The 23,894-nt window shown below is 43.3% G+C and overlaps 1 protein-coding gene across 11 annotated transcripts in view; it reads left to right on the top strand.

Annotated features, from left to right (window-relative positions):
* The first annotated feature begins 546 nt into the window (after positions 1 to 546).
* MECOM (MDS1 and EVI1 complex locus) overlaps positions 547 to 23,894 on the top strand; it is a 128,663-nt gene continuing 105,315 nt past the window's right edge. For 3 of the 11 annotated variants that reach the window (XM_085635151.1, XM_085635152.1, XM_085635154.1), the window contains exons 1-2: positions 548 to 566; positions 6,891 to 7,025. In XM_085635151.1, coding sequence (XP_085491277.1) covers positions 561 to 566; positions 6,891 to 7,025 — 141 coding nt within the window. In that variant the 5' untranslated portion in view covers positions 548 to 560. Of the gene's footprint in view, positions 567 to 2,275; positions 3,062 to 6,333; positions 6,418 to 6,890; positions 7,026 to 23,894 lie in introns of those variants that run through there. The other 8 variants (XM_085635156.1, XM_085635157.1, XM_085635158.1 and 5 more) reach the window with 5 other exon arrangements.

Consider the following 23,894-nt stretch of genomic DNA (forward strand, 5'->3'; position numbering starts at 1 on the left):
CGAGCTGCTCCAATTTATGGCTAAATTAGAAAAAAAAGAGCTCCCAACAATGGGCCAGTTTAGGAAAGGCAGGAAATGAATGGTCAGCGAACCGGGGGCTGTCGGAGGTTCTCAAGCAGCGCGCAGCCTGGGAAGCAGCGGCCCGTTCTGTGGCCGCTCACAGACGATTGTTCCTGCCCTACGTACCACGGCTGTGTGATCCTGCGCAGAACAATGGCGATTATCCCGGTGGCGGGTCAATGTCACAGATAGCAGGGCAGTGAGACGCATCGATCACAATCGCCTGTCGTGACCTCCTTCCCTTTAAAGTGCAATTCTGGTGTGGGAGATGTACCCAGACGCTCATTAAAAGTACAATAAAACGACTCCGGAGAGGTTTCGCGAGTAAAGAAAATAAAGGGGAGGGCTCCCGAAGTGCGTGCATAAAGTGCCAGGACTCCCAAAATTAACGCGGCCCAGGAGATCGGGGCACAGCCTTTAAACAATACTGCCCAAATCGTAAAGCTGTTAAACGTGAAAGCGTTTCATCTGAGCATCGAACTGCCATTTTATTTTGATAAATGAATGTAGGTTCAGCATTATTTCTTTTTTTCCATCTGCCCAAAATTATAATTTTACTGGTACTTACATATGCCTACAAGCAACACACATAATAACGTTTTCTTTTTCTTATTAACTTCTGTCCATTGGTTGTAACGGAATAACAATTTTTTTGTAACCTTATACACACCTTTAGATAAATATATATTATGTAACTACCTCGAAATTATTGCGAAATATCATTTCGTAGCTATTTTAATACATCCACGTTTGGCTTATATGCACCAATAGACATCAAATAGTTGTTTTTTAATTGCAAAACGAAAGAAAAGTCTTGCCACTTAATTCTTGATGTCAGTTCATAATGTCTATCTGAACTCAGCCAATTTCAATAATGCAAGATTGCCTTTGATTTGACACAGCTACCTTGCCTGTGCTGGGTCGCGGGAAATCCGTCTGCTGAGCTTGCTGCTACAACTAACAAGTTCAAGCAGCGAAACACGTGCGAGCAATCGCACCCGATTCCAAACACAGCAAACGTATCAAGTGGGGCAGGATTACTCCTTTTCACTTTTTGTACTACATCCATTTCAACCTCCGAGGCTTGTGGGCAGCGCTCAGATGGAATTTTATGTGAACCCTAAAGTTTGTAAACGAGCACTTACAGGCTGCCTGCAGTTCCCTGGCTCCTCTGAGCAGCCCACCTGACTAAATTTGTAGTCACACCTCATCTCTGGCCGGTGGCTTGGACTGCACACGCAGGCACATGGCAGCACACGCAGGCACATGGCAGCGCACACAGTCCCCTCCCCCACGCAGGCAGCCTGCACAGGTTGGAGCAGACGGGACTGTCCCCCAGGCGACCTCTGGGTGACCTGCCCGCCGGAGGCGGCTGTCACTTTAAGAGAGTCCCGGGAGAAGCGCCTCCGGCTGCTTCCGATTGCTCTGAAGGGCGCCCCTTTCCCTCTCTCTGGATGGACGAGCAGCGCTTCTTTAAAGAGTCACTGGGTGACGCGGGGCGCCCTCAGAGTGGGACTGGGGGACGCGGGGCAGGGACGGCTGACAGCGTGCCCCCTTAAGGTTGGGTGTCTCGACAGAGGACCACGGCAGGTGTGAGTCACCTGAAGTGAAGATAACGTATGGTGGAAGCATCTGGGAAAACCAAGTGGCGGGACAACCCCAGAACCACCCGTCCGGGTGAGAGGGACCGGATGCTGCCTCCTAGGGGCGGATAGTGAGAGTTGTAGGGCAGAGTGTGAGAGAGGCGGCGAAGTGATAGAGACAGATAATAAATGGTGGAAGCACCTTGAGTAACTGGGTGACGGGACAACCCCAGCACCACCCTTCCGGGTGAAATGGACAGGATACTGCCTCCTAGTGGCGGATACCCCAGCAGATAGTGAAAGTTGTAGGGCAGAGTGAGAGAGGCAGCGAAGTGATAGGGACAGAGCATCTGGGATAACTGGGTGGCGGGCAACGCCAAAACCACCCGTCCGGGCGAGAGGGGCAGGATACTGCCTCTTAGGGACGGATGCCTCCGCAGACACTGAACGCTGTAGGGCAGAGTGTGAGAGGCAGCGAAGTGATAGGGTTGGAAGCTCATTGGACCTGTGGGTGACGGGACACCCCAGACCCTCCCGCCAGGTTGACAGAGCAGCGGAGAGTGCCTCTGGGGGGCGGGGCATCTCCGGAGACAGCGAGAGAAGCAGGCAGAGTCTGAAAGTGGCAGTGAAGTGATTTAGACAGACAGTGGAAAGGAAAGGTGGCCGCTCCTCTGATCTCTGGGTGATGGGACACCCCAGACCCTCCCGCCCAGTTGACAGGCGAGTAGAGTGCCTCTGAAGGGCGGGACATCTCTGTAGACACAGAGAAGCAGGCAGAGCGCGGGGGAGGCAGTGAAGTGACAGAGACCTAGTGAAAGGTGGACGCTTCTCGGATGTCTGGGTGACCGGACCCCACCCCCACCCTCCTGGCTGACAGAGTCCACTCGTGGGCGGGATGTCTCAGCTGACAGTCATAGAGGCAGTCAGTGTGAGGGAGTGAAGTGATAGAGACCGATAGTGACACCTGAAAGGTGGGCGCTCCTCGGATGTCTTGGTGACGGCGCATCCCCAGACCCTCATTCCGCCCGGTTGCCAGGCGAGTGGAGTCCTCTCGGGAGGGATATCCCCGCAGAGCGAGAGTGACAGTGAAAGGTGTCTGCTCCTCGGATGTCTGGGTGAGTGGACACCCCCAGACCTGACAGGCGAGCGGCAGTGCACTCGGGGGCGGGCTATCTCTGCAGACAGTGCAGCGGCAGGAACCCGAGGCTGAAAGGCGTGACCAACTTCATTTCCTTCTCTCACAACTCCAAGTCCGCAGCCCCGGGACCAGGACAGGCGCCGGGCGCGGGATGAGCCCAGCAGAGGCCGCGGAGAGCAGCACCGGCCCCGGGGAGGGGGGCGCCGCGGGGACCCTCTGAGCAGCTCGCACCGACCCGGGCCCTGGAGAGGGGGCGCCGCTCGCCACCGCCACGCCAGAGGTAAGTGGAGCCGCGGCCGCGTGTCTGTCTCTGCCCCCCCCGGATCCACTCCTGCCTCTTCCGTCTCGGCGGAGTTTCCTTGTTCCTTCTCCTCGCCAGCGCGCTCCCTTCCTCTCCCGCGATCCTTCCTGCAGATGTCCCGGCATGAGACCCACTGGATCCAAACGCCGGATCCACTCGTGCGCCACCCGACCCACCGCTGCACCCCGGTCCCCACCTACTCCTGCATCTTTTGGGAAGTGATCTCCTGCAGCACGTGAGTGGGCCCACACCCCTTCCCCACGAATCCACACCCTCCCTCACACGGGATCAACTTTTACACCCTCTCTTGATCCATATTTCCACCCACACCGGGGCTGCTACAGCGACCGTGCAGCGTCCGCTGCTGGGCTCCCCGGTGTGTCCCCAGGTGCACTGACCCTGGAGCTCCCGGGATCCACTCCTGCATCATAATCAGTGGATCCAGTCCTGCACCGCTAGGAATCCGCTCGTGTACCTCCCGACACCCACCCTACCTCTTGCTGGAATCCATTCTTAAAGTTCACACGGACCCACTCTTGTACTGCTAGGAATCCACTCTTGTACCTCTAGGAATCCACCCCCGTAACTCTAGGAATGCACAACTTCTTCACCTCCGCAAAAGCACTCTACATTTAAGTGAAATCTACTCCTGCCTGTCATACGGACCCGCTTCCTGCGCTTCCCGTCCTGTACCTCCCGGAGACACTCATCCCAACTCCCCGAGAACAGGTCCGGTGCGGTCTCCACATGTCATACACCCTTCCATGGAACCCCCACCCCCCCTTACTCCTGGATGTGACCCTTAACCTATCTATGCAGCCCTTCCTGCACCTCCATGGGGTCTCACCCCACCGCGAGACCTCCCGACCCCAGTCGTGCACCTGTCCTGGTTTCGGTCCAGTCTTGCTCTCACCCCCGCCCTTCTTAAACCACTTTCTTCCGATAGTCACCTTAAGAGTTCTAAAGCCACCTCGGCCCCCGTGGGGTTCCAGCCTCCTGGGTGCTATTGTGCAACTTCTCCGAAGTTTCTTGGCAGGACGCCCCCCTTGCCCTGTTGTGCGATTCGTGGTCCACTTATGGAGGTTTTTTTTTTTAGGGGGGGGGGGGGGGTGACACCTCTTTATAATTCCTTCCCATCCGCGGCTCACCTTAAATACGCGATCTTTCCGAATCCCGGCCTACCCCCTGACTCAACGCTGAGCGCCCCCTTCTTCTATTCCGCACTTGGAAAATATCAGGCCGGTGTATTGGTATTAGCGCCTCGAAGTCTAGAGTGCCTCCGTTATTCTAATGTACTAGACAGTTTACCTTCACAAGAAACCACTTTATCCACACTCAAAATCTTAAACACTAGTCCTCTGACATGTTTTGCAGCGTACACGAAACTTGTGAGCACAAGCGTTCAGGGGGGTCTGCGCCTATGCGTGCGAGGGGATTCTTAGACATCACGTTTTGCACTTTTATGTGAGCCGCAGAAATGTTCCTCGATGAGAGTTCCATGTGACAAATTATAAATGGTTTCTAATGGGTCCAGTTGAGAGTCAAGAGAACCGAAGCGCTTCACTTCTGAAATAAAACACCGGCTGACACAGTAACAGTTTCACAGCCGAATCAACTGGAATATTCCCCGTGGTCGCTCAATAGATAACCCTAACCCCTATGGAACGGCGTGGAAACCACCTGTAACTGGTCAACTGGATTTATCACATTCTATAACACGAATAGACCTGTTGTGAACGGCTGCCATAAATTGCAGGCGTATTGTGTTTCGTACATCATAAAAAAGGCACACCGATAGTGGACACTACACTGCAACTGTTTCAGGGACTCCCAACAGGTTTCCAAGTTGTCTGCGAACGCACTGGGGTTGATTTCGGCTTTTTATTAAAAAAAAAAAAATGTTGCTCGTCGACGAGGGTTAAAGCTGTGTTCACACGTATTAGCCCCGTCTTTGAGCTCCTAGTCCCTGCCCCCATGTGCACCGCAGCGACACAAATTCGGAAACACAAGGGACACAAAAGGGCTCTTAAAAAGTATCGCATGGCGGGTGGGGTTATTTCCAAGTCAGAAAGCGTCAAGTCTCGGTATAAGGAATTACGCCGTACCGGGCTCTCCTCCTTAGATGACGGGGAGATGGAATGTTGTGTACATATTTTTTTTAACTTTACCTCACAATTGGTAAACATAAGTTTAGTCCCCCGTCACAGTAACCCGTGTAAGGTAAACCAGACAATACAATATATCACAAATAGTGAAAGTGTTTATTATATATTTCGAGATCGATCAACATTTGTATATTTTTTTTTTTTTAGCATAATTTTGTGTTATTTAAGAGAACAAGTTATTGTGTGCTGTTCTTGAGTTTTCTCCCCGGTTTATTTTTTACTTTGCTGTGGTCAAATGTTCGTGCGCGGTGTCCCGTGCCCAGTGTCGCCTCAGCTACTTTTGTTCTGTCGAAGTTTGTGGTGAGTTTAGTGACCTACATCTGCTGCCGGGTCATTGCATACCCTCTGAACCACGCAGCTGCAGGGCTCTTTAAATATACCGCTTGTCTCTTTTTTAGCCTGCACGTGGGCGCATTTTAAAACTAATGTGCTATTTCTCTCTCCCCCCCCCCCCCCCCATTTAATGAGCGTAAAATGCTGCCGTATCCTATGGCACATGTATGAATCTTTCATTATTTATTTTTTAAGGACACCCAATAACCTAAAACTGAAGAGTTCCTTCCCGGTTTCCACGTTACGTCTAATATTATGACTTTTGATATGTTTCATGCACGTGGTAATTTTTTGTGAACTAATTTTCTCAAAATGCTGCCCTTTTAAAAAAATATACAGTTTCCCTCGGGTGTTATGTTTCTTAAACATTTATAGACGGAGTACACGGGGTCCCTGAAAATGCTGACGGGGGCACACCTGGGCGGTTGTTTCAGCATTTTGCCGTGTATTACCACTTTGGATTTTTTTTGTTACTAACACATGCATGCGTCCAGTTATTAATCGGCCATAATGCCATTTTTTTTAATTATTTGTATTTTTTTCAGTTTCCAGGTTCAACGTGCTTTGTTTCCAATTAATACCTTTAGTTCACTGCGCGTGAATAAACCGCGCGCAAGAGGCCGAAGTGCGCAGCACGCCTCGCTTTGGGCCCGCACGTGTTAAAGCGATAAAATGCGGGCGGGGGGGGGGGGGGGTCAGATGCACGGGATGTTAAGTCAGACTGGGCTGTAAATTTTGGAGGAACAGCGAGAGAGGACGCTGAACTTGACGGTTTCTAGTTCGGCAAGCGACAACTTCCCTGTCAAAAGGCGCTTGCTCCGCGCTCCCACAATGCAGGTCAGGGAAAGGTGACGCGCGCTTGGTTTACTTTAAAAGCGAGAGTAATGCTGCGGGTGCCCTGAAGAAGGGCATCGTTTTTGTTTGTGATTGTTGACATTGCGTCTAGGCCGCACGTTGGGGCCTATGCAACGTTGATTGTTGACATTGCGTCTAGGCCGCACGTTGGGGCCTATGCAACGTCCAGACCAAGCGGTACCAAACAGTCTGCCCGCCTAGAGTACATGTTTTTTTGATGCCGACACTAAGCTTGAATCTCTAGTCTGATTTATGCTTTATGTCGCGACTGAGTAGAGAAACACCCATTGAGACGAGGTTCCAGATGACCACATAACTGTGGCTAACAATTGTTATATATTTAGTAAGATTGTAGATGTTTTGGTTCATCAGGGACCAGGAAGTGACGTTTTCTCAGGATAGTCTATGCACGGTGGGTACCTGACGTTGGTTTACCTTTTTTTTCCCCTCTGCAGATCTTGGATGAGTTTTACACCGAGAATGTGTGCACAGATGCCTCTCCACCGGATGTGGGCAGCTGGCTCAAGTTTGTAAAGTTTGCCGGCCTCCGGGGGCAGCATAACCTCGTCGCGTGCCAGCTCGATGACCAGGTAGGTTTTGAATACAATTAAAGTTTTATGCTGTGTTTTGGGGGTGTAACTGTTGCTCGAAGACAAAGTAACCACAAGAAATTTCCGCATTCCTCGGCTTGTTTTCTGAGGTGCTTAAATATATGCTGGGCCGCTGGAATCGTGCGATTCTGCTCCCACAGTGCTTTCCACATAATAATGGAGTTGCTGCACTTGCCGCATAATCTGCTGCATAATTGTCAGATTTTAACAAAAACGATTGTTTCTCGCTCAAAAGTGCCCAAAACACTGCCATGAGATGCCACTTGGTTGCAGGCTCTTTGCAGAGGTTAACTGGTCACCTTTTAAGTTACTGATTATTGCATTTATGTGTTAAACTGACTCGAGTGAGTTGCAACCTTAGCCCAGGCAGTGTTAACATGTACTATTTAAATTACACTGCCATAAAATGCGTCAGATTATGCCCCATAATTTGCCTATTTTTGTCACATTATTTTGGCAACTTGCAGCACAATGCGCTCTATCCCTGCCCCGGAGTTCCCAGAGCCATGGTGAATTGGTAGTAAACTTTGAACTGGGATGATTCCCTGAGGCCGTGTCAGTGAGCACCCTATGGTCTTGGTAACACGATTTTGCCTGTATTGGAATGCAAGGCGAGCATTGTGTCGGGTTTTTGGACCTGTGTTTATTGGCCTGCCTTTGGGAAGATGAAATCAAAAAGCAGTGGTCTGGTATTGTTGGAAATGCCAATTTATTGACGGCAGATCACCCCCAGGTGCCACATCCAGGAATGGTTATGGCATAAAAGGACCCCTGAATTGTGGTGTAGTGTTATGCTCTTGTGGGATGGAAATTATATTTTGAAGTTGGCTGCTTTTCAGTGTTTTTTTGTAGAATGAGTGATATCCAAGCTCAGGAAAATCCCATACTAGGATCCGTGTATGGTGGGGGTACATTGTGCTTTTATGCAAGGTGGGATGGAAATTGGATTTAAACTTGACAGCTTCTCGGTTAGTGTTTTAGGTAGAGTTTGTCATATTAGCACACCATTTTCATTGACTTTTGTCTTGCCTTCTCTGACAGTGTACTTGCTTGAATCTCATTAAAGGGTAGGTTTCGTGGTGGAACCCGAGATACACCAAACTCACTGTTGGGGAAACTGTTTTTTGCTGTGCCTTAAAGATCTTCAGATTACGTATATATATATTTTTTGGTGCCCATTACAGAATACGGTTTACAAATTATGTTTTGAAGACAGTCCTGGCACCGTCGTCATTGTAAAAGTATTTTTTATTTTTATTTATATCTATGCATCCATTATCTCGCTGGGAATTGTGCAGACTTGTGCTTGTATCCATGCATCACATAAGAGGAAGTGTTATGGACTCGTGTGTGTGTGTGTGGCAGAGAGTATATATTGTGCAATCATTTAGCTAAACATAGTATTCTAACCTATAATTTGTCTGATCACACAAGGCGGTTGTTACCTTCAGGGGATCATATTATGGGTGACATCCAATTCTTTTTTGTATGTTACCAGGTCAGTGGTGGCAGTTATTAGTCTACCAAATGCTTTTTATTGTAGTGTGGGTGTGTGTGCATATATGTGTGTTAGACTGAAGGCAAATGTAAACACCCTGTCTGTATAATCCTGAGACAGACCAGCCCAACTTCATTGAAAGATTTGATGACTCGCCGGTGTTTTTCATGCCATCTGCTTATTCTCCGCCTAAGATCACACCAGGTGTCTTGCTCCACTTTATAGAAATCCTGTGAATCATTAAATAACCTCTTTCCTCGTCCATAAAAACTTTTGTTGTTCAAGTATTTAAGGTTGGAGTAAAACTGAGACCATGTCCGCCTACAGCTTTAGTTATCGTACGTGTCCAGGCCACTTTCCTAAATTGAGTATACAAGGATACGCTGCGGAAACCTGGTTCTAAATGTTTACACCCATGTCCTATGCAGCATTCTTAGTATGCTTGAGCGTGGTCGCGTAATGTCCTACACTGATGAGAACCCATGTTGGATCTTGGTTTTTGTTGAAGAGTACCTATAAGGAAATCGTAAGGAAAGGTTGAACTGTTCATATACCGCTCTCAACAGTGATTTACTTTGAAAGTACCGTATTCAAGAAGACACCGAAACCTACTTGAAATGAAGATTATTTTACTAGGTGCACATAAATATTTTATGCCATTGGAAATTGCCAATTTTGTTTGAGTCCTATCTTGTGCCACCACTGATTATTTAACACGTTGAGTTTTAAATGCATACATATCTGGTGCTAATTGTCCCAGTCACCTTTTGCAGAACCACTCAAATCCGTTTGCCCCACATATTTAGTAGCCTTGAGTAAGAATAACCGTCTTTTATTTTTATACAAGTGGATAGCGAGCCGAGCAAAAATCCTACCCAACTTAACACCATCCTGTGTGCGACCACCATGGGTGCGGAGTGTTTTTCCTGCGTAAATTGTTTCCTAGCCATCAGTGTTCACCGTTATTAGATTGGTCTTATTAAGAATGCTATAAAATAAGGCTTCAAAAAGTGCAGGTTTTTCAGTATGATAGATATTTTACAAATTCTCTAATGGAATGTTTTGGATGGTACAGGCTTACAACGAAGGCAATTGGTACAAAACTGTTATTTATAATTCTTAAATTAGGATATATTTGTTCTAAATATGGATATTACAGTGGTATTAATAAAGAGTATATTCAATCACATGTTGAGGAACATTGATTCTTTGGGGTCTCCAATGCAAACCCCACTCCCCTGAAAATGACAATTTTTCAGCGAGAAAGACTGGGCTGTTTAATTGTGATATTTGCAAGATGAGTTCTTGAAATTAAATTGTCTGGTCACAGTTTGCGCTTTAATCATGATTGGGCATAGTGTACAGGCTTCCATACACATTGATAGCCATCGCATTTCCAAGCACCCATTTATATAACACTAGGCATTGAGGGGCGGTGATTGCCTTTGAGGGGTGCTGTGTGGCACAGTTTCTAGTGATCGTGGGCTGCTTAGGTTTTCCTATATGCATGTTTATTTTATGGTGAACGTGATGGTACTGTTCCTTTGATATTTCCCCTCTATAGTTTGCTTGGTTCAGTGGGTAATTCTTGATATAATATTTCTTGTATTGATCCTACATTTTTTTACATTCTTCCTGGCCAGAATGTGATTCCTGGCAGCGATAAGAGGTCAGTTCTTGGATGTGCGTGTGCTGGTGTGGTATCTGCTTATAAAATCCATTTCACATAGTTTCTGTAAGTCCTACGTCATGTCATTAGGATTGTGCAAATTTCTATAATAGTTTTATTTGGGAAGGATGGAAAAGTTGGTTTTGGTAGTGTTTTTTTTGTTGTTGTAAATTATAACCCTTTCATTCCTTGGGCCATTTCTTGTAGCAAAATTGTCATTTTATATTTTAATTTTTATGTTTTAGCTAACAATGTATGAGACCACTCCTAAATTGAATTTCTGCTTTTTTTGGTTCGATCTTCTTGATTGATCAAACAAATGTCTTTTATGTGGTTGTGATGCATGTGGGAATGGTGTTCTGTGTGTTTGTGGAAAAATGTAAGCGGTCCTAATTTCGTTTCATTTAAGTCTTCATATGGTTTCTAAACACGTCATTTCCAGAAAAGGCAATTTACTCATGTGTTTTGTATAGTTCTGTATGTTTATCTAACATCTGTGGTTGTGCGCGTGTATAAACCACGTATAGGGGATAGGACCTGTCGTGGTGTTGGTAAACAGTGACTGTGGCAGACGGATATCCTGGCGTTAAAAGGATCAGTCTACATGGCATGTTTAGGAATTTTACAGCATGGTTTTAAAAAAGTAAAAGAGCCGAAACATTTACGTTGTTTCTCTCGATAACTTGAATATCGCAGTCCGCGGGGAGTCAGAATAGTAAATTTGCACTTTATCTTGGTCACTTGCAGGGATTGTACATGCAGTGTGCGTAAGGCCTTTTTGGGAGCGTGGTTTACTGTGCCTGTTGGGGGTACTGCTAGACAATTTATGAATTGTGGGGCATCTAGAATGCCAATTTCCTCTTGTAATTGAGGGGTCCCCATTGGCAGTCGCCAGCTTCATATGCCAGATTCATGCTTCTGTTCCTTGGGTGAGATGGGGCACACATCTCCTGGAAATTGCGACTGAATATGCATGAGATTAGGGTACATATGGCTGGCATTATTTGCATATTGATTGGGCTTCGGGAAGCCTGACTGATTTGTGGCCCAATCGACCCAAGTTCCATTTCATAATTTGAGTCTAGCTGTCAAAGAATGTTACTCCCTGAAAACGCATTTGTTTATTTTAGAACACTTTTTTTTGCACACAATCTTTTTTGACACCCCTTCGTTTGGTTTCGAAATGTCTTTCAGAATTTTATGCATATTGGTGTTTGTGAGGGCAACAGAAGATAAATTACAAAGTGACAAAATATGGAGAGCGTGACTTTTTGATCTTCCGTTAACAGGAAGTTACCCTTGGTGAATTCTCTGCTGAACTACTGCTACAGGAAGTTAAAGTTTCACCCCAGTCTTCAACATACATGAATTAAAATTGACAAGTAATCCTAGAGGATTCCCTGTTAAAAGCCAGGCTTCAATAGTTGGGTGCAAGCTCTTTATATTAAAGACTGCTGTTTGGGCTGATACATTATTTTTGACTTCATGTTGGAAGGCCCTCTGGGCCTAGTTGGGCGCGCAAAGAAAGCGGGTGCTTGGAGGGGTAAAGAATGAAATGACACTAGAGGCTCTCCATGTCTGCCGCTTCATTCCTTTTCTGGAAGAATAGGACCTGCCAATTTGTCAGTAAGTGCTCCTGATCACGTAATGAAGGTGTGCTTTGTCTGCAGGATTACGGAAGACCACAGGCTAAGCCTAGACATATGATCAGCGGTAATTGTTAGCCGCTAATTGCTCCAACTCACCTGTGAAACTTCCCAGGGCGTGCTGCACTCGGCCGGCCATAGAAATCTTCGGTTCCCAGTGTCTTGATCCGCCACTCTTACCTGTAGAACGGCACCATGAGCCATAGACAGCTGGAGGTAGAGGTTTCAGGCAAGTCTCCGAACTGTCTACAGTTTCACTGTTCTTGTCGGCAGGTACTCTTTTGCTAGACAATAGGGGCATGGAGAACAAGCGCTGTGAAGGATAAGCGTTTTTAAGATGCCCTAATTTTTTTCCACCTTGTGCGCGAGATCCGATTTCATCGGTTGATGGGAAAGGACGATAAGACCATTGTACGGCTAAACTGTGCTCCGGCTATTAGCTTCATGAGACGGGACCAAGGTGGAAACCTCAATATTGGGTAACACTTGTGTATGCTCCTGTGGGGGACGTTTGGCTTGGTGTGGATCGGTTAACTTGAGAAAAAGGTGACGTGATCATTTTATGATTTGTTGATCATATGGAAGAATCTATTCCTTTTACCCTATGAATGAATCTAATTTCTAACGAATTGTTCTGTAGTTGTGAGTACATATTTTCAGTGTCTAAAAGTTTTTCATCGTTTTTAGATATTTAATGGGATATAATTGTGAGATCCCAGGAATCCATGCAAACCTCATTGCGTTCTAATAGCTCACTTGTGAGAGGATTATCGACTTATTGTTTTAGGAGCTTTGTAAGTGATGTTTGCAGTTTTAATATGCAGGTTGAATACAGGCCTTCAAATTGGGACTTTGGTGATAATCAATTTTAGGAACTGTACAACAGCATTAAATCCATCAGAAGATGGCCTTGTGGTGAGAACTGAATTAGTCAACAGGTAATAACGCCGCAGTGAGTTGATATTTTAAGTAGAGTACCTGCTGTACAGCTGCACACTCTCTGAGGTCTTCTTATGTTCCTTTTCCTACCCCATTAGAAGTGAGATTGGTCATACTATTAGTTTAGCTTTCTCCTCACTTTTGTAAGTGTAACCATTTTTTTGCAGAAAGCAAATTCATTCCCCCAAACCTTGTTTCTGTAATTTATCGAGAAGTTTTTCTACTTTTTGTCATTGGACAATAGAACCCTCGTCAAAACTTCTGATCGGCTGGATGCCTAAAAGTTTGAGACCTTATCTGCCAGGCAATGTATTTCACAGAGGCATTTGATCTTGAGGCAGATACAACAGTCATGAACTGCATGTATTTTTACATTTCTATGTCCGTATTATATGGCTATTTCTTTGATTGGTAATAAGAAATTATGGCAGTGTTTTGTATTCATAATTGGCTTGTTGAGCTAGGTTCTCGGACAAGGACTTCCACCAAGTGATGCACCGGCATGAGCAACCGTATGGATCATGCTTTGGTGAACAATGGTTGACAGCTCCTCTTTTCCTAGGCTGAGGTGTACGGCTCAATATCTTTGACATGGAATAAGGTGGATGAGAGTAGAGGAATACACTGTCCGCGCATTCGGAAACTCTGATTGGTTCAGGGGCCCAACTTTCTCCATGGTATACCTGTGCACATAGACCCTTTATTTAAAAGTAAGCAAAGCAGACACAATTGGGCCAGATGGACAGATGGCAAACCCGTTTGGATAGACATGCTTCCAGGGACAAAGGAGACCCCTGCATTTAAACCTTGGATTTTTGAGGAATCAGCCCAGATCAGCTAGTTGGGAGGTTGCACGTGCCAAGTATGTTATCATTTGGGATATGCATATGTGTGAATGGGCAAGGGTTGGGCTAGCCCCTCTTCTTAACCAATAATAAGGTGAGCACATACTTAAAAAGTTATCTTTTGGGACCCGACTATAGGCTCAGAAGATGATACGGAGGTGGACAGCAAATGTGTAAACTACTATCTGTCTGCTTCAGTTACAAAGTTTGAGCAAACATTTAACAAACACATAAAGGAAGTCATAAGTCTGGTGCAACCCCATAGCTTGTGAATCAAAGCCTGCTCTGTGGAGACCAGAAAGACCAGTGGATGAAGAACCACCGAAGAGCTGACCAAGCTGATCTGTCTACGAAGGTGTTGAAGATCCAGTTGGCATTCCATACGTCACTTTCAATCTGAAAGACCTGAGCAATGCTCAGTATCCATGAAGACAAAAGAAGTTAAGAAAGCATGACCTACTTCTTCAAACCCATGGTAGATTTTTGGTAGATCTACCTTTACAGGACAACATCACCCCAAATGTAAGGTAGAAGACACCTGGAGATGGCGCACGTTGCCTTGCAATTTAAAAGAAAATGAAGCCGAAAATGCTTATTTCAAGGGTCGCAAACTTGTACCATTAGAAATCCTAAAATGCTTTATCGGTAAGCATTTCAAGACCGATAATGTGGGGTTTAGGGCTGTCATTATTAATCAGAGAAATTATTTAAATTCAAGGCCATACTGAAGGAGAGCTATCTGAATAAGTGGGGCTGTCTTCCAAGAAGTGAAATTAAGACCTCTGCATAGAGGGTTAAATCTTTGACAGTTTTTGACATATGAGGGTATGGTGCAAACAAAAATGTGGCAAAAAGTCTTCAGAAGAGTAAGAGATGGAGAAGGATAATGTGGAGTTTTGGAAAGCGATCTAAACCAGTACATACTTTTGAGTTAATTTGTTTAATTAAAGTTGCAATCATCACTGAATCAAGAGACGGAGGGCGTCATTTAGAGTTTGGTGGGCAGGGTGCTCTGTCGCAAACTCAACTGAGTATCCTGTCCGCCAAACTGATTGTCCGCCCAATCTACTTGGAGTCGGGCTGACTGTAAGCATTCTGTCAACGCACCCTCCATCGGCTCTGTGGACCGTATACTTTCGCCGACTGCCTGAAAAATATAGAGGCTATCTTAGGAAGGAATTAACACTGTCCACCCTATGTTGGGTGGATGGTGGAAAGGTCTTTGTTCCTTGTCCATCACTGCCAGACAAAATCTGAGGGTAAGAGACGGGGAAAAAAAGCAATAATGACCCCCACACCCTGGGAGAAAGCTCTCAGGGTGTGAGGGCCCTTAGTTGTTTAAAGAACAAACTTCCACTTTTGAAGGTGTTTTTTTATTTTAAATCTTTTGAAAAGTTGACCAGACAGTCATCGTGGCTGATGGAACTGTCCATCAAACTTTTCATACATTGACAGGAACCGCCATGGCAGTTCCTGTCAGTGTACAGAGTTGTAGGGCTGGCGGACAACTCTAAATTTAGCGGGAGAAGGTCCCTCTGAATGGTTGAGTTAGCGTCTTCCACCTTCCCGACAGAGTAGCCTCCATCTGAAATAAATCGGGCACGGAGAGTTGAACTATCATTTGGAATGCTAAAGTGATCATTTAAGGTCTGAGAAGAAGCACCCACATTTAGGAAATTATCTTTCGTAAAGTATTGCATACATCCAAGTGAATGTCAGCCATGGGAACTTAGCTCCACATTCCTGTTTTAATACACCGTCTGCACGTCTTAAGCCTGACATCACGTCAATTAGTTTTGGCACCCAGACCTGTTACAGTATTCCCTACCTAAGTGGATTTCACCTTCTCTATAAAAATATTCTCCGCAAGTAGCCCGCTGCCAAAGAATATATTAGTTTTAACACCCAACGACTGTATTAGGCTCAGGACTTGCTCAATAGAAATTATGCTGAAATGTGCTTAATAAGGATCGTGCTGACTTACCTTCTTCTAAAAGACACAAAGTCAATTGCATTTAAGCCAAAGCGTAGGTCAATCGGTTTAGGGCTGGTCTGTTGAAAATAATATCAGTCAATCCGTAAATTCAATTGGATCGCAGACTTGAGCAATGGACGCAGCCGATGTGCAGGCTTCTCGCTCCAGCTCCTAACGTTCCTCTGTGTCTTCTCTCCATTGAGTTCTACTTGTTGAAGAAATGCAAACTTTCCAGATAAAATTCAGGCTCCTTTTTCTTGTGCCTTCATATTACCCACAATTACGTGACATCTTCTACTGTGAAAGGAAGAAGGCAAATTGCTAGAAAAACATATCTAGTATTTAGGTGCATTTTCGTCTAACGCAAAACAGGGTAGAAGATCTGAGTCGAGGCATTTTTTACCCCTGAAGAGTTTTGTTAAAAATGAATACATAAGGTACACCGTATAGTCAATTCTTCTTTGTGTCACAATGTTATTAGTTTTAAATTTAAATATTCTTTTGGCAAATGGCTATTCAATTTGTAAATTTTCGCGTACATCAGAAGTAAACCATGTCTGTTGTAAAGTGTGATATGAGATTTGCAAGTAGCAGTATGCTGAACATATGTACATGAGCTGAGGTATTGTGTCTTTGAATTGTAGAGCTGAGATACAACTCCACCCGTTGGTTCAATCCTTGATCTGGGATTTGATGCATTTACTTAAGGTGATGGCACATAGATTATAAGCCCCGTTATCTCCATTTCTGTTCTCCTGCATTTTAGTAGCAGTGATCTTGCGTTCATGAATCTTTAGTTTGAGTGCATGCAGAAATTGATTAATGATTAAGGCATTATGGTGCATGAGGGATTCTCTAAAGTGTCTCACTGCTTGGGAAGAAGTGAGTACTTAATTGAACTGCCCCACTTGAGCTTGCTGGAATATCCCAAAAGTGAAACAATAGGCTGCTAAGATCCGAGATGAAAAAGTTTAATTGTTTGTGCTTTGATTCCCACTTGTGCCGTAATTATTTTTTCTTTGTCTTTGACACTGCGGTTTCTTTAAACTGATTTAAATTGAACTTTATGTATCGATTACGATGGTTCTCTTATTTATTTAGGGTCAAATATGCGAAATATTGGGTGCAAAAAAACTGGTTGCAATGTCCAACCAGTGTTTTTTATGACCAATATTGAAATTTACGAGGCAATCTCTGCTCTAATAGGTTAATTCATAAAATTCTGAGCCCAACTGGGTCATACTCCATCCTACCTAATAAATATTAATGCAATTCGTCTCAAATTGCGAGTTGATCTGATTGGTGGCCATCACTGGGATAGTGGCCTTCTGAAGTCAGCAGACCACCATGTCTGTGATCGTCTTTTAACACAGTAAACTTTAAAAAAAAATAAAAAATAAAAAAATCATCCCGTTTGCATGTTGTTGGGTTAAATTATATATATATATATTATATATATATATATATATATATATATATATATATATATATTTTTTTAAAGCTTTCTTAAATTTTGCTTGTCACCTGCTTAACTACCCAAAAAACGTTTCTTGACATTCACAAACGGTAAGAATCTCAAAGGCTTTCCACCCCAGTTTGGGAGTTGCGTTGATGATTTGCGACTGAATTTTGAACGTAAAACGTTTATACATGTTGTAAAAATGCGGTATATAAAAAGGATGCCTACAGCATGTCCCTTCAAAATACCGAACTGGTATGGAGTCGCTATCCCATTTTAGGAGTGGGTCAAAAAGTTACTGATTATTAAAAAACATTAGTACTTACAAAATAATTTTTGTATTTACGAACTCCGATTTGGAGAGCCCGTGATCATAAAATTGCTTTATACTGGCTATAGTCTTATTTTATAGCGAACCAGGTTGCAAAGGATGTAAACAAGTTGTACAGTGATGGAAAATATAGTGGGAGCAAAAAACTTCTAAATGGACAATAAGCATAAAATTGAGCCTCTGGATATTCTGCACAACATATATACAGGGGTATACACAATAGTGTGAACTTCATCGACAGAAAGACGTACAAGAGTATTCGCCCAGTGCTTAAATTCAGGGCAGGACCGTACACGATATTTCCTACAGTGGAATGGAGAGATGTGGAAGATATACACAAATAGAGAAATTGCGTTCTTAAGCCATAACAAAAGGTGTCTTGAGGAATTCATGAATTGTGTGCAGAAGGAAGGAAAGATATCATCGTAGAGTAAGAGGAAAGGTTATAGGGCAGTATGGTTTGAGCATGTGGTCTTTGAGACCATGAGGCCGAGAGGTGGAACTGTCCAGAAGTTGCTTCAGTATTTTTTTTTTGTTTCCTTTTTTTTTAAAGTGGTTTACAAGGGAATCGTAGAGGATCTAGATATTCTAGGAGGGCACCTGCGGGAGATTTGGGTCAGGGTTATCTCTGTAATGAAGAAGTCTCTCGGTCTAGGAGAAGCACCTCTTTACTACTTCGGTATTGATGACGGGCAGAGATGGTCAGCTTCCCAGCTCAGGAGGCTGCAGTTTATCTGCAACACAAAACAGTTTGTATGTTTGAGCATGGTTTTGTTTAGAATGTGGAATTAATTTGATTAGGAAGGACATCCAAGGTGGATGGATCGCTCAGTGGGAGAGATCTGCTGGTCACAAGCTGAACTTCATCCAAGGTCACAAAATGTTACCGCTAAGGAATAAAATTACTTGTAATGAACAAACAAGCCTCAATAAAGTGAGTGTGATCGACATAACGCCATCATTCTTCCATTCGCGAGGCGGGATAGATCCCAGTTTGATGCATTGATTATAAAATCTGCGAAATGTACTGGTTTGATACCACTTTAGAATTAAGTTTTCAATGGCAGGGATAGCGCCCCCAACTCCCAGTGATTTTGTCTTGTGGAGGCGGGATTTGAAACTCTGCTCATTCGCTGATTCCTCTTGCTGATACTCCCAGCACACACACCATTTGTGGCACTGCTTTTAGTTAAGTAGACATCAGTCTACTGTGGCCTGGATTAAGACCACTAACCTTTTCACACAGACCACAAAGTACATTTCCAGATGGGAGTGAGTTTTGATCGCTAGTCTTGAGCCAGATTCAAACTAACTTCTAAGGGACTAAACACCACACAGTAGACCTGTGCTAGTAACATTGTGTTGAACTGTTCTCGCGTGTGTGTGTGTGTGTGTGTGTGGTTGTTTTTTTAAATTGTTTTTGGTGCGTTCCTGAGAGTGTCTGGAGGCTGAGATCTATTTGAGGGTTGTTAAAATCTTATTACAGTAGTTTTGGAATTTGTGCTATGATTCTGATGGGTCACACTCTTCTATATGCTCTTCATTCATAGGATGACTTTTTAATCTCCATATATCTAACCCCTGAAAGGAAAGCGAAACTCTGTGTAGCAGTTTCATATTTCCCCACTTTGGTGAGATGGTATTGAAAAGGTCATTATGGTGCCCAGTTGCTTTGTTTATGATATTCTGATCAATTTTAAATGATCAACAACAAAAATAAATTAGCTTTTTACCTGGTGATTCACAGAACATTTCTGCCCCTTCTAAGCCATGGAATTAACAGTGTTTACTATTGGCATCTGTACTAGTATTTAGTTTACAAACCTCAAAGCAATATTCGAGTCTTTTGGTCTTGCTGAGATTTAAACCTGTGATCTGCAGATGTGACTGTTAACACGGTAAGCAATCAACAGCTGTAAAATGGCTGTTTTCCCGTAATCCTTATATCACTACTGCTTTCACCTGTTTTTCTTGTGACAGTCTGATCTGGTCATTAATGAAACACTATTTTAGCCCCGTTACAATCTGGCTTTTATTTCTAGTGTATGTTTTGAAAAAAAACTTGGCTATAAGTTGTCACACTTGTTCGAAGCATGCAATGCTGCAGTGCAGGTGTTAAGCTAGTTTGCACCTATATTTTATGAACTACACAACGGAATGTTTTATCAAAAGTTATAGAGGGGCTTAGTGAGTTAACAATGCCTGCCGACATCTGCTGTGATCTGCACGTCTGAAGTTTGATTCCCGGCAAGGCAAATTCAGCCTTTCTTTATTTTGAAGTTGGTAAATTGAGTACTATTACATTAGGTGATCCGAACATCTGGTATATGTATGGTGCTTAGAACTGGCGGAAGTGCGATATGAAGAACCTATAAATACAAAAGAATGGGAATGCATAAGTAACAAGTTTTCCTAGCCGTAGACATTTAATTTAATGTATCTTAATATGGTTAAAAATGAAATCAATTCCGATCCTGCCATTGCTGCACAATTGTTGCTTTCATTTGGGATTGAGGATCGCATGTCCCGTTGTGGTCCGATCTGTTTGATTTATTGTTTATTCTTGCCTGGTCTACTGGTTTGACCTTGCCTGGTTTACTGGTTTGACCTTGCCTGGTTTACTGGTTTGACCTTGCCTGGTTTACTGGTTTGACCTTGCCTGGTCTACTGGTTTGACCTTGCCTGGTCTACTGGTTTGACCTTGCCTGGTCTACTGGTTTGACCTTGCCTGGTCTACTGGTTTGACCTTGCCTGGTCTACTGGTTTGACCTTGCCTGGTCTACTGGTTTGACCTTGCCTGGTCTACTGGTTTGACCTTGCCTGGTCTACTGGTTTGACCTTGCCTGGTCTACTGGTTTGACCTTGCCTGGTCTACTGGTTTGACCTTGCCTGGTCTACTGGTTTGACCATGCCTGGTCTACTGGTTTGACCTTGCCTGGTCTACTGGTTCGACCTTTCATGAGCATGTTTCGGTAAGGAGAAAGAGTTGTTGTCTTAATTAAAAATACAGGTTGGATATGTTGGAACTTCACTATATTAGGGATAACAATGATGTTTTTGTTTGGTGCTTCGAATGGCCGTTTTGAGTTAGTAAGAACTGCCGAAAGATAGGAGAAAATAATAAAGGGAAGGAGTGCTGAAGATAAAGTTTGAGGAAGTGTTGAAAAGTCAGTGATTGGCTAGACATTTGAAGCATTTCAGAGGTCTGAAATACTATGGTTACACGTCCGTATGAGATGTGGACTTTTAGATTGCTTTAACCTTCAGCTGGGCTAACATTGTATTTCTTAATCGGCTCTATGTTGAGGGGGTATTTAAATCCTTTCAGCAGATTAAGGCCGAGCAAAATATTCAACAGAGGTTCTTTAGTTATTTTCAAAAATGGAAACTCCTTGGGGAAAGAGTAAGGAAACATTGCACCTGGCTGCTTACAGAAATATGTGTATGTTTGGTTGATTAAAAACCAGCAGAGAACCGCAGGGTACAAACGTATCGGTATTCTCATTAAGAGTTGACCAGGTGTCTAAATGGACAGGCAAGTGGACAAACCAAAAGAGAGAAGATGGCTACAACAGTAGTTACTCAATCTATGGGGTTAGTAATCCAGTAACTAGAATTGCAAAATTTAGAATTCACCACTACCTAACTGTATTTACCTTTTTATATTATGCCAGCTAAGATAGTTACCTTTTTGCTGTCTTAACCTTGGTCTGTGCCCTAAATTGAAAGCTCAAGAGACGTTTGCAGTGAGCCCAGTGGTTTGGGATGTGATGCTGAAAAGGATTGCTGATGCAAAGGTCTGTTTGGTCTGAGATTTAATAAGGGTATTAAATGTGTGTTTACCTTTTAGCTATTTTGATATGGAGATTAAAGCTCTTCCAACAGTTGAAGAGCCTTCTACAGCCGGATGTCAAATTGTAAGCACAGTTAGTACTTGACATCTGCAATTTTCAAATGCAAAGATATGTGGGAAAACTTAAGAGGCGATTTAGACAAGTTTGGGGATATAAAAAATGAATCCGTTGGGTGAGGGGAGGTGAACACTGAATGGAGTAATGGAGTGGGAATGAGGAAGAACTATTATTATTTTGTACTGCGTCCGCCTTGTTCTGTATTTTCTTTTCTTCCCTTCCTGAATAATTAAAAAAATAAAAAAATCAGAGGAGATGCTGAAAAGAAAGACCGAGGGAGTACTGAAGAGGAGAGAGTTGTTTCTGAAAAGAAAGATATAAATATTACTTGAAAGCAAGACGAGGGACATTGGTAAAAAGGCTGATAAAGACAGAGAGTGCGGAAGAGGAGACTTGTATCTGGAATGAAGAAAGAAAGGAGAAAGTGCTGAAAGTAAACTTCTAGATTGCTCACTGCCTCCTACTTGTCAGTGATCAGTGTAGGTTTCTACATGACCTCATGTTGTTCACTTAGTTTCCAGACTCTGTATAATAGCCAATGATCTATTGTTGTTTAAAATGAAGCAAAATATATTCCAGGCAATACTTTTTGGGGGCAGGTGGGGATTATAGTCTTAAATTCAATTACATGTTCAAACTGTCTTTGAAAATACTCTGCTAGAATTAAGCTTCTGCACATACTTAAGTCTATTCATTTACTCTCTTAAAAAATGTATTTTTCCAGAAATATTTCCTTTCCTTTGTCTTTGCTTCTAAAGCAGACTTAAGAATAAGATCACTGCTAAAACCTAGCAATGAAGGTAACGAAGGTCAGAGCTCCGAAGCTCAGGGCTTTGAAATGCAGACCTTCCCACAAAGCACAATCTCTCCATTGAACAAACTCTGTTTGGCTGTGGGTGTATCAGGACTCAGCAAAGCCTTCGACCTTTAAATCCATCAGTTATTGCGCATGAAAAATTTAGGATTGAAAGGGGACATAAAAGTAGGAGTATGTGAAATTATGTAATTTTTTGGGGTAAATGATGCTGTTGGTGCAGAATGTGGGGTGAGTTGCATTTATCCCAGTGTGGCTATTTTCACACGAATTATGTATGGCCTTGTGTGAAAAAACTCACACAAGGTCCCAAAAAGAAAGAGGCTCCGGAACAAAATGTCTCTGGATGAGGAATTTTCTGCGCAGATCTGTTTCATGTGGGTGCAAATTACACAAAAACGTAGTACGTAAAATTAGCTCATTTTGTGTGATCTGAAATTTGGGCTTTTGCCGAAGGTGGTAAATGTTATCCAGGCCAGTGTAAAAGGCATTGGAAGTGTAAATTTGGAGAGAAGATCCTAGAGGTGGTTGGGCGACCTGCAGTGCAGTTGACCGCACAGAAATAGAAATTAGGGGTGTACAAAGATAAGAACTTTTTACTCATGCGAAGACCACATAGTTCCCACAAATACTAAGCTTGCCACCCATAGATTGTGAACTTTTCTGCATTGGGTTTTTAAGCAGGGAAATATTGCTAAATTGCACAGAAAAACTATAGAAGGTGAAGGCATACAATAAGTTATACCGTTTGCAAACTACGCCTAATGCACAAGTTAGCATATACATGAGATTTCACTTGCATAAAAAATTGTGCATACCTGATCTATACTTCTCTTTTGAACATGATATTGAAAAATCTGTAGTGACTGAATTTTCACAGATGACAGTTGGAAAAAAAAATCAACAACAATCCAGAGTTGTCGGGCAATAGTAGCAGCCAGTTAAATTGTGCGGTTGTAAGCTATAAGGGAGCGCTTTTTCTCCAAGTTTTGTAACTTCCTGAACAGGCGTTGGTCATTCGCATTGGTCGTACCAATAGACTGTTGGGATTTACTATAATGATTTGTGATTTAGTTGGAATAGTAAGCCAAGTTCTACAACAAAGATGCCTTGTTCACCGGCGCTCTACCTGGTTTCTGATGGTTGATGGATGATCTTGAATTTATTTTAGTTTTTTACTGCTCTCAATACTTGGACTCACGTTTCATCTAGAGAGTAATTGAAAAAATTAACTTTAAAAATTAAGGGTTCTACTGCGTTAAATGCATTTTGAAAATAACTAAAACTTGTAGGCAATCTCCTAAAACACAACTTACACTTTAGTAATTAACAAAATCAAATTTGTGACCCAGTTTTATGTTGTGGAACAAGTATTCAAGTAGGAGATTGAAGCCACAAAGCGTTTGTATGATCCAAAACTTAGGGCTTGATAAAAATACCTGTTTCAAATTTGTATACCTTTTTTTTTTTTTTTTTTTTTTTTTTATGTGAAACTATTCACCCAAAAATTCGCCTTCTCTTCTTTTGTATTAAGTAGGGATAGTGATTTAATTCATTCTAGTGACGTAAGGCCTCTAAGACCCTATTCATGTCTGTACATTTGATAAAAGCAAGCGTAAGGGTGCAGTAGGAAGTGTTCATGGATGCAAGTCAGTTGTGTTTATTTCTCAGGTGGTGGTCACCACCACTCTGTTTTTGGCGGACCAGGATTTCTTTTTCATCGTGATACTTTGACGAAGAACAAGCGAGACGGCGACAGAA

This window comes from Triturus cristatus, chromosome 11 (assembly GCF_964204655.1).
Source record: "Triturus cristatus chromosome 11, aTriCri1.1, whole genome shotgun sequence".
NCBI lineage: Eukaryota > Metazoa > Chordata > Amphibia > Caudata > Salamandridae > Triturus > Triturus cristatus.